General features: G+C 37.9%; 1 protein-coding gene across 1 annotated transcript; it reads left to right on the plus strand.

Moving 5' to 3' along the window:
* The first annotated feature begins 3,716 nt into the window (after positions 1-3,716).
* Positions 3,717-9,138, plus strand: LOC143725606 (delta-type opioid receptor). The gene is made up of 4 exons (XM_077218126.1): positions 3,717-3,899; positions 4,055-4,262; positions 7,020-7,375; positions 8,243-9,138. Exons 2-4 carry the CDS (start codon positions 4,075-4,077, stop codon positions 8,791-8,793), a joined length of 1,095 nt encoding a protein of 364 aa, XP_077074241.1. The 5' UTR covers positions 3,717-3,899; positions 4,055-4,074; the 3' UTR covers positions 8,794-9,138.
* The last annotated feature ends 6,158 nt before the right edge of the window (positions 9,139-15,296 follow it).

The raw sequence follows: 15,296 nt of genomic DNA on the forward strand, positions 1-15,296 counted from the left end.
ACCCTTTTTTGTACCCTCACACAACTCCATCAATTCGGTCCAAGTGCCCATAGCAACGTCATAAATGTGTTTTTTAACGCAAAAGTCAAAACGCACTTACTTTAAAACAATTAACCTGACTCATAAAGTAGCTAGGTTTCTGCGCTGTAACGTGTTTTCATAAGTGTCCAGTTTCAACATTATTTTCCACATCAGTAATTAATGGTGGAGCAGAAAATTAAGTGGTGCAGAAGAGCAGATTTACTGTGACTTTGGAATCACTTAATTTGTCTATTTTAGTTGTTTTGTTTTTTTGTTTAGTGTTTAATTAACACAAAATTGTAAAACTGGTCTTGAAGTGTAAGTAAATATTTATGAACAGTACATGAATGCTCATATGTGTAAATATAGCCTATTATTATATTTATCTCTTTTGTAAATTACGTTTAAAAGCTTGAAAATAAAACTGTGGCGCCTTCGGTGGTTCTTCAATCCTTCTGCTTTTGTTCGATGTTGGTGATTAATAAATGTGCATAATAAATGTGCATGAAGAGTTGCACAGTTCCGTACGTTCATTTTTCCCCGATTGTGTTTTTCGAGTGAATGAAGTTGGAATGAAAACTTTTCAAATTGTATGTAAGGACACAATTTTTAATATTTCAGTATCTCCCCTTTAATTTAACAAGTGAACCAGTGACGGAATAAGATAATTGAAAACTGCTGTTCCGTAATACCTAATATCACCAGAAGAGGGCAGGGTAATATCATGTTGTCTTTTTCTTAATTTCACATGAAACACATTCTCTTAATTAGGAAGATACTGGTGCAATTTAATTATAATTATAGCTCTAAGACATGTATGAGCACTATATACAATAATATCTTATATTATATTACACCATTTCACATTATATCTTATATTATTTGTTAATCTGAATCATATTAATCTATTTTAGGCGGAAGAAAAAGTTCTTTATACTGATGTTAGTATACATTCACAAAACAAGTATAAACCTAAAAAGTGTTAAAATCAGAATAAGTAGCAGCCATGATTAAATTCTGCATTGCTGCAACCGAGATTAACAACTATAGCTAGAAGCTTATTGATCTCATTCAAGTTTAACAGAACACCTTAAAAATAATGGAGATTAAAATGTTATTTCAGAGATCTTAAAGACACTTATGTGAAATGGCCTTTCTTTCTCTGTCAGATAAAGTGTCTTACTGAACATGCTATGCTGATTCATTTTAATCATTACTTCTCATTTGTGTTATTGAGCGTGTGACAATTTCCCTCTGGTCTCCTCTTCTTAAATCTATAATGATTGCTGCATTCCATGCGGAACTCTTAAGGACGGGCTTTTGTTGAGCATTCAGGTCACTGGTATTGTGAATTTCATTATCTCAGACTTTCTAAATGTTTCTATTAGCCATTACTCCTCATTCAATTGCACTGGAGGGCATTTAAAGGCGATGTAATGGTGATTCTTATACACAGGGGTAACGTTGTGTTTGTCTAAACACATACAGAATCTATTTTGAGAGCAAAAGATATTTATCCAGCATGTATGTTTCTGTTTTGAACCCAAATACCATTAAAAACTCACATGCTTCAAGGCACAAACATAGCCTATATATACTGGCTTGGTGACGGAAGAGGCATTTCAAATGAACAATTCACAGTGTCCATTTCACATTACTCGTTTTTATATTTTTTGTTTCTCTTCCACCTGTCACCACATTGCCTCTCGCCTGTCACGGCTATTTCCAGTTCCTCTCCAGCTCATTGGCCCATTTTGTCACTGGGAACGCTCTGAGCCTTCCAACCTCTGCTTTTCAGAGCTGCTGTTTTGTGAGTGCTGGTCGAAAATTGATTGCCTCACATTCCAGCGAATGTTCTCCACAGGGATACAAAATATCCCCTCATTTATCTCCACCACGAACTGCAGTGGTGTTAGCCGAGTGTGCTGCCTTACACGCTGTAGCCCACAGCACAACATCACTATAAATATTCTCTCTCTCTCTCTCTCTCTCTCTCTCTCTCTCTCTCTCTCTCTCTCTCTCTCTCTCTCTCTCTCTCTCTCTCTCTCTCTCTCTCTCTCTCTCTCTCTCTCTCTCTCTCTCTCTCTCTCTCTCTCTCTGTCATACTGCATCACCAACAGCCATGAGTAAAGGCTTTCACTGTAAATAAGATGGCACTGGCAAAGGCATTGTAAATTTTCCTCTCAAGGTTATTTGTGAGTGTTTTACTTAGCTCTGCGTTAAACACTGCACAGCAAAAGAATCTTAAAGTGTGAAGCTACCACAGTATTATTTCGAAAGCAGTACTTAGTTTAGTACTCTGCGTTAAACACTGCACAGCAAAAGAATCTTAAAGTGTGAAGCTACCACAGTATTATTTCGAAAGCAGTACTTAGTTTAGTACTCTTCACTTGTTCATCATTGTATTTATGTGCATTTTAATTGTTTTAGTGCCTCCAAGTAACTAATCTCAATAGAAGACACATGGGTATAGCCTAATGGCCTTTTAACTGCATTATGCTTCACATGATTTTTGTTATAATATCTCTGTCTCAGTCTGTGCTCCAACCAAATCTCAATGTTTCACCAATATTATCCACCTATTGTTTTGCTGAATTCATTGTTCTGAAACAGTCATTATATATTTCACCTGAGGTCTGTGGTGAATTCCAAGGCAAAAAAGGTTGCAGCTTATCTCGTTCAGTGTCCTTCAGCAGAGGGCAGTTTCTCTCTGTATAAAGCATAACACTCTTTATACATGCTCCTTTTAGGCAGTGTTAGCCTTTAGCTTTCATTGTTATGCAGAAGAAAAACAGCTCCATATTTCCTCTAGACCAGATGAAACTTGACAGTTTTCCAAGATGGCAGATTGCATCAAAGACTACATGTCTGGTAATTTTCTTTTGCTACATTTACATGGGGATTTCTTATATAATAATTCAAGACACTGAGAGAAGTTAGGTCATCCACTCATAACTTTAAGACTCAATTATTGTAGTGCACTTTTGGCTGGATGCCTCCATGTCTCCATATAGACTGAAGCTTATTTAAAGCTGCAACCTTTTGATCAGGTCGAAAATATGGTCATAACAGTCTGAAATGGGGGTGGTGATGGCGCAGTGGATAAGACACATGCCTCTGGTGTGAGATACCCGGGTTCGAATCCACTGTGAGACACCAATGTGTCCCTGAGCAAGACACTTAACCCCTAATTGCTTCAGAGGCGTGCGACCTCTGACATATATAGCAATTGTAAGTCGCTTTGGATAAAAGCGTCAGATAAATGTAAATGTGAAATTATTATACCAGGTATACTGGTTGCCTGTTTAGTTCTGTATCAACTAGATGATGTTCTACTTTGCTTCCAAATGCTTTGAATAGTCTAATCCTAACTGTTACTATGTATTGAGGAGCAAAACAGTAGTAAGTCTTGAAAACAAAAAAGACAAAACAGTGAGTCTTGCTACTTTGCAACTGGTTATTTAAATTCACAAAAAAATATTGTGAACATCAATTATGTATAGCCAATCATAATGTTTTGTGACATTAAATTTGCTCTTTTAAAACCAGGGATTTCTTTTGTACCTAGCTAGGTTATCTCAATGTTTGTTCCACTAGAGATACTAAACAAGGAATGAAAAGTGTAGCAACCAACCCTGGAGCTAAACTTGTACTCGCACGCGTCACGCGAGCGCGCGCACGCGCAATGTTTGATTACTGTAACTTTAATGTGCGAGAAGTGAACGACGCACACACACCACGGTGAGGAGATTCGTCTCGCTGAGCATGAAATCTTAAGCGGCAAGAATGTCTTTTTTCTTGGGTTAAGATGGATCGACCTATCTGCAACGTCACCGGACAGCGTCACATACTTTAAGCTTGGTTTGCACTTTCACGAGGTTAGTAGCCTACTTTACAATACTAGGCTACTCCTTCAGAGAGGATACAAAGATAATGAAGGGTGTGGGCGTCGTTTAAAGCTGATTGGAGTCTATTCAATTGCTTGTAGTGAGACATACAAGTTTTTGTTAGTGTTTTATCTTTTCTTCAACAGTTTTAGGCGCTCTCTTCACGATGGAGTTGCTCGAGTTGTCCGACGTCCAACAGATGTTCAACGACTCGCGTTTTCAGGGGAATTTAAGTGGGCTAGATGGTGACGAACCGCTGCCGAGGAGCGCAAAGATCACGGTCGTTGTGGTCTACTTGATAGTTTGCGTGGTGGGGCTCGTGGGGAACTGTCTGGTCATGTATGTAATTATCAGGTGAGAATAAGTGTTCGGTCTGCATATTAACTTTGTGTTCGAGCTAGACTAGAGTGACAGGTCGATATTGTCAAATATAGAGGAGAACCAGTTTAAAGCATTTGAGGCGATACGGTTTATTTATAAAGTTAGCACTGTAAAGCCTGACATAATAATAGTCTGGAAATTCTGATCTTATGATAGGGAACAAATGTGTCTTATTTTCTGCATCATATTTGATACATAAGGCATATATATGTAATATGGTGAGAATATTGAGCTCACACTCGAGGAAGAAAAGAACAGCGCAGATTTATTTACAGGCCCAAATTGAGCACAAATATGCAATTTGGTGTAGATGTTATTATTGATATGACCAAAAAGTAAGAAGAAATTCTACTTGTAATGTAAATCAATGAGATTTTTATAACAGTGTAGCAAACTACTTGCATAAAACGCATATATATATAGATATATATATATATATCAGTCGTTACTTTGTATGTCCCAATAGGGTATGTCTTAGTAAGATCATATTTAAATGTATTAATTGCATTTAAATTGCATTAATTGCAAATTAATTGCATTAATTGCAGGGGGCAAAACATATAATGCAATGCAATACAATGATGATTGTGAGATTTACAAATAAAAGCCTCAAAAACCCATTGTATCATATTTGATGTTATTACTTACAATTTAATGTGATCTTTTAATAAACTGATGTATGGATAATCAGCTAAACCCAAATTGCTTCAGTCCAGCCAAATGTTTGTCTTTAAACAATATAAATGTTATATTTACATTTACTTAATTTTAATATTTTATTATATTCATGACAAAAGGATGTATTGTATATTATAGAATTATACTTAAAGGCCTTTACTTGCCAAAAAGTTTGTACTAAGGCATTTTGCAATAAAGTTTTGATCATGTTGATATTTAGAAGCTTTAGAAATTCATGAATCAAATATGATACTGTAGGATTTATAGGGTTAAAAAAAAGCTTCATCATATGTTCATGTTATTGCAACATTACTTCATCATGTCTTTTTTTATTAACTTGGGTCATTATTTGAAATGTTTCTTATGTTTCACATTTTCGATTATAGCAGCGTCCATTACCCTAACGTTAATGTATGGTTCTCACTCGGTTATTTTCAGAAATCTCAGTAGCTACATTTCTGGGAATGTTCGTTTTAGGTTTTATTGTATGTTGAGTGGTTCTCAGCTGGATTTGTTTGCACTTAGATTTCATGCAACATTCACAGAATAAAATTTGTTATAAAAAAAAGTTTCCTAATTTGGTTTTCTTCTACCCCAAAAATTTTTCGGCCAAGTACAGAACAGTTTGATTAAACTCAAAAGATATGAGAAGCGTTTTCTCCCTTTTAAAATGATTAAATCAATCACCGTATATGGCTATGTTATTAATTGCATTGTTTTTTTTCACCAGATCAGACCTGCAACCGGTTTTTCTCTTGTTCTTGCCCTGAACTGTACAGTAAAATATTTGCGACAGCATTTTCTCTTTTCTGATGCTTGCTAATCCATTGTAGCTGTTGTCCTGCCAACGTGGTGTCACAAGCCTGCTTGTTCATTTCAATGCTAAATGAACATTTGGTTCCTGTCCAAACCTCCCTGGCGTGAAACAGCTGTAGACGGGGGCCAAGACACAGCTTTTCGATCAGAACAGAAGGAGTTCACATAATACACAATGAGTGTTACAATCATTAAACATGAGATTTAATTCAGGGAAAGGATTGATTGCAGAGCGAAAATGCAAAATGTCCCCCTAATTTACAGACTTGCGCTCTTTGCCTGCTCGTTTGACGAACATTGCCATCTAGTAATTTTGTCTCGCTTCTCTCATGCTTGTATTTTGTTGTATGTATAATTATTAAGGAATTCCTTGCTGATCTAAGGTGCAAGGAAAACTCCCTCATAATTACGAGTCAGAAAATAGATTTGCTGCATCACCTCATGTTATTAAGGGAAAAGATCCTTAAAGTTTGTGCATGCTTGTGGTGTGTGTATACGTGGGAAAAGCAATGCATCTTTGTCTTTAAGCTCTGTGTTGTAATGCGTGTTCATGCATTCACGTATTTATGGTCATTACTCAGACGTGCTGATATATAGTCCTATGGGCCTATTTTAAAACCTGTTGCTAGGCTGGTTACCAAGCACTGCCAGCAATTTCTTTACCTTCTAAGCCTGTCTCAGAGCTTCATTGAATTTTGACTGAACAGTGTCAGTCTACCAGTGATAGTCTTTCCTTCATATCCAGAAAGAGACAATATATATTTCATTTGATCACTTTTAAACTGCATATTGGAAGATAAGAATGACTGCTTTATAGTTCACATGAAATATTCATCATTATATAACACATGGAATACTGAAGAGTCATCTATAGTCATGGTGATTTGCTTTTTGAAAGATGCTCTTGCTTGTCCTTGTCTTTGTCAATAGGTCATGTCATCTAGCAGGGCATTTCAAACAATGGCAGATGATAAATATAATACAATACTGTGTTTCCAAGTTAAAAAGGACTTCATTTATATAAAAATATCTCGGAGAAGCTTTGATACATATAAACACAAACTAGGTTGTATTTAGTAATATGAAGTTTTTTATGTGTTAAAAATCTTGTTTTATGCAAAAAAAATGTTTACAATACCTGTAGATATATTTATTTGTATTCAGAAATTAAACACTCCAGCTTTAATTACTCTTTTATAATTACTCTTCTAAGAGTGATATTTGTACATGCTGCAGGTACACAAAGATGAAAACAGCCACCAACATTTACATCTTTAACCTGGCCTTGGCTGATGCACTAGTCCTGGCCACTCTTCCTTTCCAAGGCATGGATGTCATCCTTGGTTTCTGGCCGTTTGGTTTGACTCTGTGCAAGGTTGTGATGGCCATTGACTATTACAACATGTTCACAAGTGTCTTCACCTTGACCATAATGAGTGTGGATCGCTACATAGCCGTCTGCCACCCCGTGCGCTCCCTGACAGTTCGCACCCCGCTCCGGGCCAAGCTGATCAACGTGGCTGTGTGGGTCCTGGCATCAGCTGTGGGACTGCCTGTTATGATCATGGGTCAGGTGGAGGAGGATGTTTACGGTAGTTTTCTCATTATCCTGTGTCAACCTTCCATTCTGGAGCATGGGTTCATCATGTCATGAAAATGTGAATCTATTTTTGTCTGATTGATGTTGTCATGTTGATGTTTTACTTTTACTTAGACAGTTGTACCTAAAATGATATGAAGTCTTACCATGATTTAAAGGTGCACTAAGTAAGTTTTTGCCAATTTTTGTTGGATCTCAAACAAAGATTATTTTACTAAATAAAAAAAACCATTCAATTAGCATCAACCAAATTGGCATTTAAATACAATTAAAATATACCCTTATAAGACTGATTAATAATGATTACTTAAATTGTTATAGTGTACAACATTTGAAACGCACTACCCTTTAAAAGGAATTTTTATTAAATGAATACTTTTATTCAGCAAGTATGCATTTAATTGTATGCTTTATACCTATAAATTCAATTGAAATTTATCCACTCCGAGAGTGGTCATGATTGAACTGGTTTCAACATCAAATAAGCATATTAGAACGATTTCTGAAGGATCACGTGACACTGAAAAATGGAGGAAATTCGGCTTTGCCATCATAGCAATAAATTACATTATTACGTTTTACTGTATTTTTTATTAAATAAACAGCCGTGGTGAGCATAAAAGACTTTAAAAACATGAAAAAAATCTTACTGACCCCAAACTTTTGAACAGTAGTGAAGAAAATTACTTTGTGCACTTTTGAATAGTAAACATGCATCCATTCAGTCACTCTACTCACTTGTGATCCCTTCCAAAAAAGGAAGATGTTGCTTTCCATTTCATCAGTCCCCTCATGATTCATTGTAAATCAAGGCACTATGAAACTTTTTGATTCACTCCCTGACTTTATCTCTGTGCAGGTGCCGAGTGCATACTGAACCTGCCTAAACCAAAAGAACACTGGGGGCCAGTGTTTGTGATTTGTGTGTTCCTCTTCTCTTTCTTGATTCCTGTGGTGATCATAAGCGTCTGCTACGGCTTGATGGTACGACGCCTGCGCAGTGTCCGTCTCCTGTCCGGCTCAAGAGAGAAAGACCGGAATCTGAGGAGAATCACCTATATGGTACTGTCTGTGGTAGCTGCTTTTGTGTTGTGCTGGATGCCGGTGCAGGTCTTAGCTTTGATCCAGGCTTTGGGACATGTGGATCTTGGGGTCATGCAGTCCTCAATTGCAGCCATGCATTTCTGCATTGCTCTGGGTTATGCTAACAGTTGCTTAAACCCTGTTCTCTATGCCTTCCTGGATGAAAACTTCAAGCGGTGCTTCCGTGAGTTCTGTATCCCGGCCAACTCCAGTTTGCTCCTAGACGAGCAGCGCAAGAGGTCACTGAGGCAGGAGAGAGAATGTGCTGAGGAGGAAGAAAAAGAGGTGGTTATTGATGAAGGTGCCATTCCAGTGTGTGTGGATTAGAGATTTTATAATTGGCTGTATTCTTGCATGGTCACCTCGGAATTCACAAAGAAAGTTATAATTGAGTAAGATTGTATGAACATTAAGGCTTTTGTTTGGTTTACATTTTTGGTGATTTATCTTTTGCTGGCAGATGATTTGTGGTGATTCAGAATTGGAAGTATGGATTGTTTCACATGGAACAAAAAAGGGCTTTTTCCCCTGCTTTTTGAGTCTTATAATGTATAATCTTTGCATGGTTTATTGTAGCCCTTATATAAATAGCCAATTAATTATATTTTATTTATACAAATAATTTATTTTAAATCATTATTTTAATTACGATGTAATTGTTATTTTATTTTCTAAGTGCATTGCTTTTGTTATGAAACTGGTTTATTGGAATTGCGTATGCAAAATATTTGTTGATTTATTCTTTTAACAGCTGTTAAAAAATGTATGTGTGCGTGCGTGTGCATATGTAGCCTAACTTTTGAGTAAATTACATAACATATATACACCGCTCAGATGTCTGGGGTTAGAAATATATATTTTAAAGAAATTAATACTTTTATTAATTAAATAAGTAAATGTATTTATAGACAGTAAAGACTAATATATTTATATATATATATATACTGAACAAAATTATAAGCACAACACTATTGTTTTTGCCCCCATTTTTCATGAGCTGTACTCAAAAATCTAAGACTTTTTCTATGTACAAAAAAGGCCTATTTCTCTCAAATATTGTTCACAAATCTGTCTAAATCTGTGTTAGTGAGCACTTCTCCTTTGCCGAGATAATCCATCCACCTCACAGGTGTGGCTTATCAAGATGCTGATTAGACAGCATGATTATTGCACAGGTGTGACTTAGGCTGCCCACAATAAAAGGCCACTCTAAAATGTGCAGTTTTATCACAAAGCACAATGCCACGGATGTCTCAATTTTTGAGGGAGCTTGAAGCTGGCATGCTGACTGCAGGAATGTCCACCAGAGCTGTTGCCCATGAATTCAATGTTCATTTCTCTGCCATAAGCGGTCTCCAAAGGGGTTTCAGAGAATTTGGCAGTACATCCAACCAGCCTCATAACCGCAGACCACGTGTAACCACACCAGCCCAGGACCTCCACATCCAGCATCTTCACCTCCAAGATCATCCGAGACCAGCCACCCGGACAGCTGCTGCAACAATCGGTTTGCATAACCAAAGAATTTCTGCACAAACTGTCAGAAACCGTCTCAGGGAAGCTCATCTGCGTGCTTGTCGTCCTCATCGGGGTCTCGACCTGACTGCAGTTCGTTGTCGTAACCGACTTGAGTGGGCAAATGCTCACATTCGATGGCGTCTGGCACTTGGGAGAGGTGTTCTCTTTATGGATGAATCCCGTTTTTTGCTGTACAAGGCAGATGGCAGACAGCATGTATGGCGTTGTGTGTGTGAGCGGTTTGCTGATGTCAATGTTGTGGATTGAGTGGCCCATGGTGGCGGTGGGGTTATGGTATGGGTAGGCGTATGTTATGAACAATGTACACAGGTGCATTTTATTGATGGCATTATGAATGTACAGAGGTACCGTGAAGAGATCCTGAGGCCCATTGTTGTTCCATTCATCCACGACCATCACCTCATGTTGCAGCATGATAATGCACGGCCCCATGTTTCAAGGATCTGTACACAATTCCTGGAAGCTGAAAACACCCCAGTTCTTGCATGGCCAGTAAAACTGCACATCAAAGAATGGCCTTTTATTGTGGCCAGCCTAAGGCACACCTGTGCAATATTCATGATGTCTAGTCAGCATCTTGATATACCACACCTGTGAGGTTTCCACCTTATCTCGGGAAAGGAGAAGTGCTCACTAACACAGATTTAGACAGATTTGTAAACAATATTTTAGACAAATGGATCTTTTGTGTACATAGAAAAAGTTTTAGATCTTTGAGTTCAGCTCATGAAAAATGGGGGCAAAAACAAAAGTGTTGCATTTAGAATTTTGTTCAGTGTGTGTGTGTGTGTAATATATATTTATACACACACACACACACACACACACACACACACACACACACACACACACACACACACACTATATATATATATATATATATATATATATATATATATATATATATATATATGCTATTCTTCTGAACTTTCTTTTCATCAGAGAAACCTGAAAAAAAGAATAACATTTTCCACAAACATATTAAGCATCACAACTGTTTTCTACATTGATAAGATACTTAAAACAGTACAGTAATGTTAATCAAAGAAATTGATATTTAATCACTGAGATATCACAGTACTGATGATAAAGTATGTTCCTGTATATAATGACGAGCTTGTAAGTATTTATTTTTTAACTAAATGGTTTGACAGTGATTCAGAATGTCAGGTTGGTGCTAACGAAGACAAGAATCTTTCCCAGAAAAAAAGAAACTGTTGATTTCTGAGTTTCATTCATTTGTTCTGTGGTGGGATTGAGAGCATGTTTTCTTGATCTTGGCCAGCTTTCAAGGAACACGTTGTTGTGAAGGATCTTAGAAACATCTGTTTTTGTCTGTGTGGTGTGAAGTGCCAGCCAGATGGTGTTCCAATGCTTGATACATGCTCCTTATGCCATGCTTCATCCTGTCCCACTTCCGCTTTTTAACTATTTTAATTATATTCTTGGCTGAAGGGACACAAATAATAAAGAGTGCATAAATTAACTTCTTGTTCTTCTATACAGATTGGTTAAGTGAGGAAATAAGTTGTGTAGAGAGTGACAGAATAATGCAATACTGTTGCATTTTAGAATGTGTAGAAGAATGTATTGTCTTATTCTTTTTTGTGCCATTGGTTTGATAACCAGGGACTGCATGGACCGATAAAATACTTTAAATACAATGTAAGTCTCCTTAGATAAAAGTGTCTGCCAAATGCATAAATGAAAATGTTACACAAAATAAAAAAGTGTTCTATTTATTATCTATTATACAAATATATCTAAATAAAAATATAAATACAATTTCTGTTCAAGTATTATTTATTAGTAAACAACGCTCCCCTGGAGGTCGTCTTCTTTTTTGTTTTACAGCGGTTGGCATCCAGCTTATTGGTGCATTACTGCCACCTTCTGCTCCAGAGTTTGGATCAGATAATAGGTTTATCATCTGTATTCCTTACCCTTACTTTCCCAAATAACACAAATACTCTCACACACACAAATACACGCACAAAAATGGTTCCCCTGTCCCTTGGACTTTTATGTTATTTCCTGTGCTGTGCCATGTTTTGTAGTCCTTTGTAGTTCTCGCTGATTATTTCTGTGATTTATTCCCAGGTGTGTCTTGTTTGCCTATATCCCCTTGTGTATTTAAACCCTAGTGTTTCTTGTGTTCTTTGTCGAGTCTTGTCGCATCAAAGTCAGGTGGTCTCCGCGCATCCAAGTCCGGTTGTCCCAAGTCCGGTGGTTGGTCCCAGAGGTCCTATCGCCATCGGATGTGCTTCCTGTAATGGCAATCTTATGTGTTTGTGCTGCTCGCATGTCTACAGCTCCTCCCGGGGTGGCGGTGTCTGCTCGTGAACCCTTAGCCTATCGGGTAACGGCCAAGGAAACTGTCCCTGAACTCTCTGCTAGCTCTCGCATGGCCAAGGAGGCCGCCTTTAAACTCTCTCTCTGCTCTGACACGACCAAGGAGGTCATTCCTGAAACTATCTGTCGGCCCTGACACTACCACAGAGGTCGTCCCTGAACTCTGAATCTGCCCTGACACGCCCACGGAGGTCGTCCTTGAACTCTCTCTCTGCTCTGACATGGCCACGGAGGTCGCCCCAAAAGCCCTGTCTGTCCTGAAATGACCACAGAAGTCGCCCCTAAACTCACTGTCTGCACCTGAACGTCCTGTCTGTCCTGACACGACCACGGAGGTCGCCTCTGAACTCTCTGTCTACCATGACATGACCGAACGTCCTGTCTGCCCTTGCACGACCATGGAGGTCGCCTCTGAACTCTCTGTCTACCATGACATGACCGAACGTCCTGTCTGCCCTTGCACGACCATGGAGGTCGCCTCTGAACTCTCTGTCTACCATGACATGACCCTGGATTTCGCACCCGAACGTCCTGTCTTCCCTGACACGACCACGGAGGTCGCCCCTAAACTCTCTGTCGGCCCTGACATGACCACGGAGGTCGCCCCCAAAAGATGGTCTTCTGCTCTACCGTAGTGGTTTCCAGTTCTGCCTGATCTATTGTGGTGGTGTCCAGTTCTGCCTGCTCTGCCCTGGAGGTCGTCCACAGTGGTGGTGTCCAGTTCTGCCTGCTGTGGAGGTCTTCTACTCTGCTGGCTCCGCCATGGACACCAACTCTTCCGGGTCCGCCCTGGCCACCTGTTTGGCTGGCTCCATCCCGGCTCTCTGATCCACCTCGATCCTCCAGTTCCACCACACTGGACTGGCCCCCATCCCTCCCCTGGGTTTTCATTTGTTTTTGTTTATTCTGTTAATAAAATTCACTGCGTTTTGATCCATCTCTCCTTCGTTTTTGAGTTCCCCCTACGTTACAACTATACACCCAGGCTGTGTTTTCAGTACATAAGCATAAAGCATTCATTCATCATGTTATTGCCAAAAGGGTCCTAAGTTTTGAAATTATGTTCATAAACCTTGTGTTTTTCTATCAGAATAAAAAAATAATGTCAAATATCAAGAAACTATTGATTTTAGGGGCTCTATAAACAAGGAAAGCCCATAAATAATTGAAGGCTACCAGTGCTTTCCAAGAGGTTGTTTGTCAAAAAATGTATTAAAAATGTATGATCAATATTAAACCACATATTTGTAAATTTGACCAAGTAAAGTTATTTTCAGAAAACATACAGTATTTTTTGATAAAGATTCTCATACACATGATCCCCCCCCCTACATTTTTTTAATATTTTGTTTTGGACCGAGAGCTAAAAGAGACTACCATACTGCCCCTTTGTGGTTGTTTAAGGACTTTGTTTTGTAAGAGTAGATTTGCTCATGTCCTCTTAGAATATTATTGACAAACACCCTACTATGAATATTCGGCTATATACTATAATATATTTGGCTATTTTAAAGCAACTGCTGTATTATACTGGATTATTCTGTAGGCTACAATTTTTTGTTTTGGAAGAATGGTGTTTTCAACTACTGTACATGCATTTCATTTTATTATTGTTTATTTATATACTGTATATAAATACCAATACATAACTAATGATAAAATTGATATAAATTGATATTCCTCTTCCTCTCATATTGCTATTTAAGGTCAAATCGCTGTCTGGCTAAGCCATACCATCTCACTTTTAAGACCTGGCAGTACCAGAGATGAAGTTCAATTCTTCTTAGTAGAATTTGTGCTTTACCCAATTTTTCGGGAAGTGACCATGGGACTTATGTGGCTTTAATGTTTCACCTGTCTTTCACTTCCGTGCCAAACTTCAATCAGTGCCCTCAGTTCCAGGAGGTGGCAGTACTAGCACACATCTGAAGTTTCAGCCTATTACTGCATAAAGCAGAGGGTCAACAATAACTTTAATTCTTTATTGGTTTCCTTTATAATTCAAAAAACAAATTTAGAGTTATGCCCTGAGTGATAAGTAAATATGAAAATACAAAATTGATAGCATATATTTGGATATTTCATTATTTGCTATTGCACAACTTGAGTTAGGTGTAGGTTACTGAGTAGCTTGTCATCTGAAAATCTTGCTAAAAAAACTTTATTGCTGTAAAATGTAGTAAAGCTTTGGTTATTAATTATCAATATCTACAAAAATCAAATATCTACAAAGACTTGACTCTATATGGTCTGTCTTAATTCGCTTTTTTAAACCGAGTTTTGTATGTTAATATGTACTTAGGCTACTGTGGTGGTGAGAGCTGTTTTAAATGACTGCATGTGCACTACAAGGGAAGATTATGACTTCATTTAGCTAATATACCCACGAGGCGCCGCTGTTTACAAGGCAATGAGACTCAGAAGAGTCAGAAGCATTTTAACTGCTATTGCTTTGTCTAATGTACATTTATACATGTATTTATTTAGCAGGCATTTGCATAATACTATTATATCCTTTTTGCTACATGTAATCAAACCAGTCCCACCCCATATTTAGGATATTTTGTATAAATATAATATACACTATATAAATAGTGTTAATTAAATAACTTACATGATGCTACTGAACTAATTTGTTTAAATGTAGGCTATATGATGTAGCCTACAGTAGGCTGCATTTAGCGTAACAATAAAGCATGGACATAATTTTTGTGCCTGTTACATAATTTGGGCATGAACTGTTTACAGTAATAGGTATAGGCGTGTTTAATATAGGCGTCATTACTATATTTCCGTAAACTTATCCAGCTGAGACAACGACATACAGGCGCTAAATTGAATCTGAATCAGGACTGCAAAGGTACCTTTCGTCTCATCCACCTATCGCTGTTTTGTTCATCATAGCTGCATAGGCATGTGAACAAAAACTAAACACGTGC

This window comes from Siphateles boraxobius, unplaced genomic scaffold (assembly GCF_051911475.1).
Source record: "Siphateles boraxobius isolate OS27281-9 unplaced genomic scaffold, OSU_SipBor_1 77, whole genome shotgun sequence".
NCBI lineage: Eukaryota > Metazoa > Chordata > Actinopteri > Cypriniformes > Leuciscidae > Siphateles > Siphateles boraxobius.

Bases quoted from the DNA above. Each gene is read 5' to 3' on its own strand.
- LOC143725606 (XM_077218126.1), top strand. From the start codon at position 4,075: ATGGAGTTGCTCGAGTTGTCCGACGTCCAACAGATGTTCAACGACTCG. The intron at 4,263-7,019 runs GTGAGAATAAGT...TACATGCTGCAG, and splicing joins GTCATGTATGTAATTATCAG to GTACACAAAGATGAAAACAG. The intron at 7,376-8,242 runs GTAGTTTTCTCA...ATCTCTGTGCAG, and splicing joins GGTGGAGGAGGATGTTTACG to GTGCCGAGTGCATACTGAAC.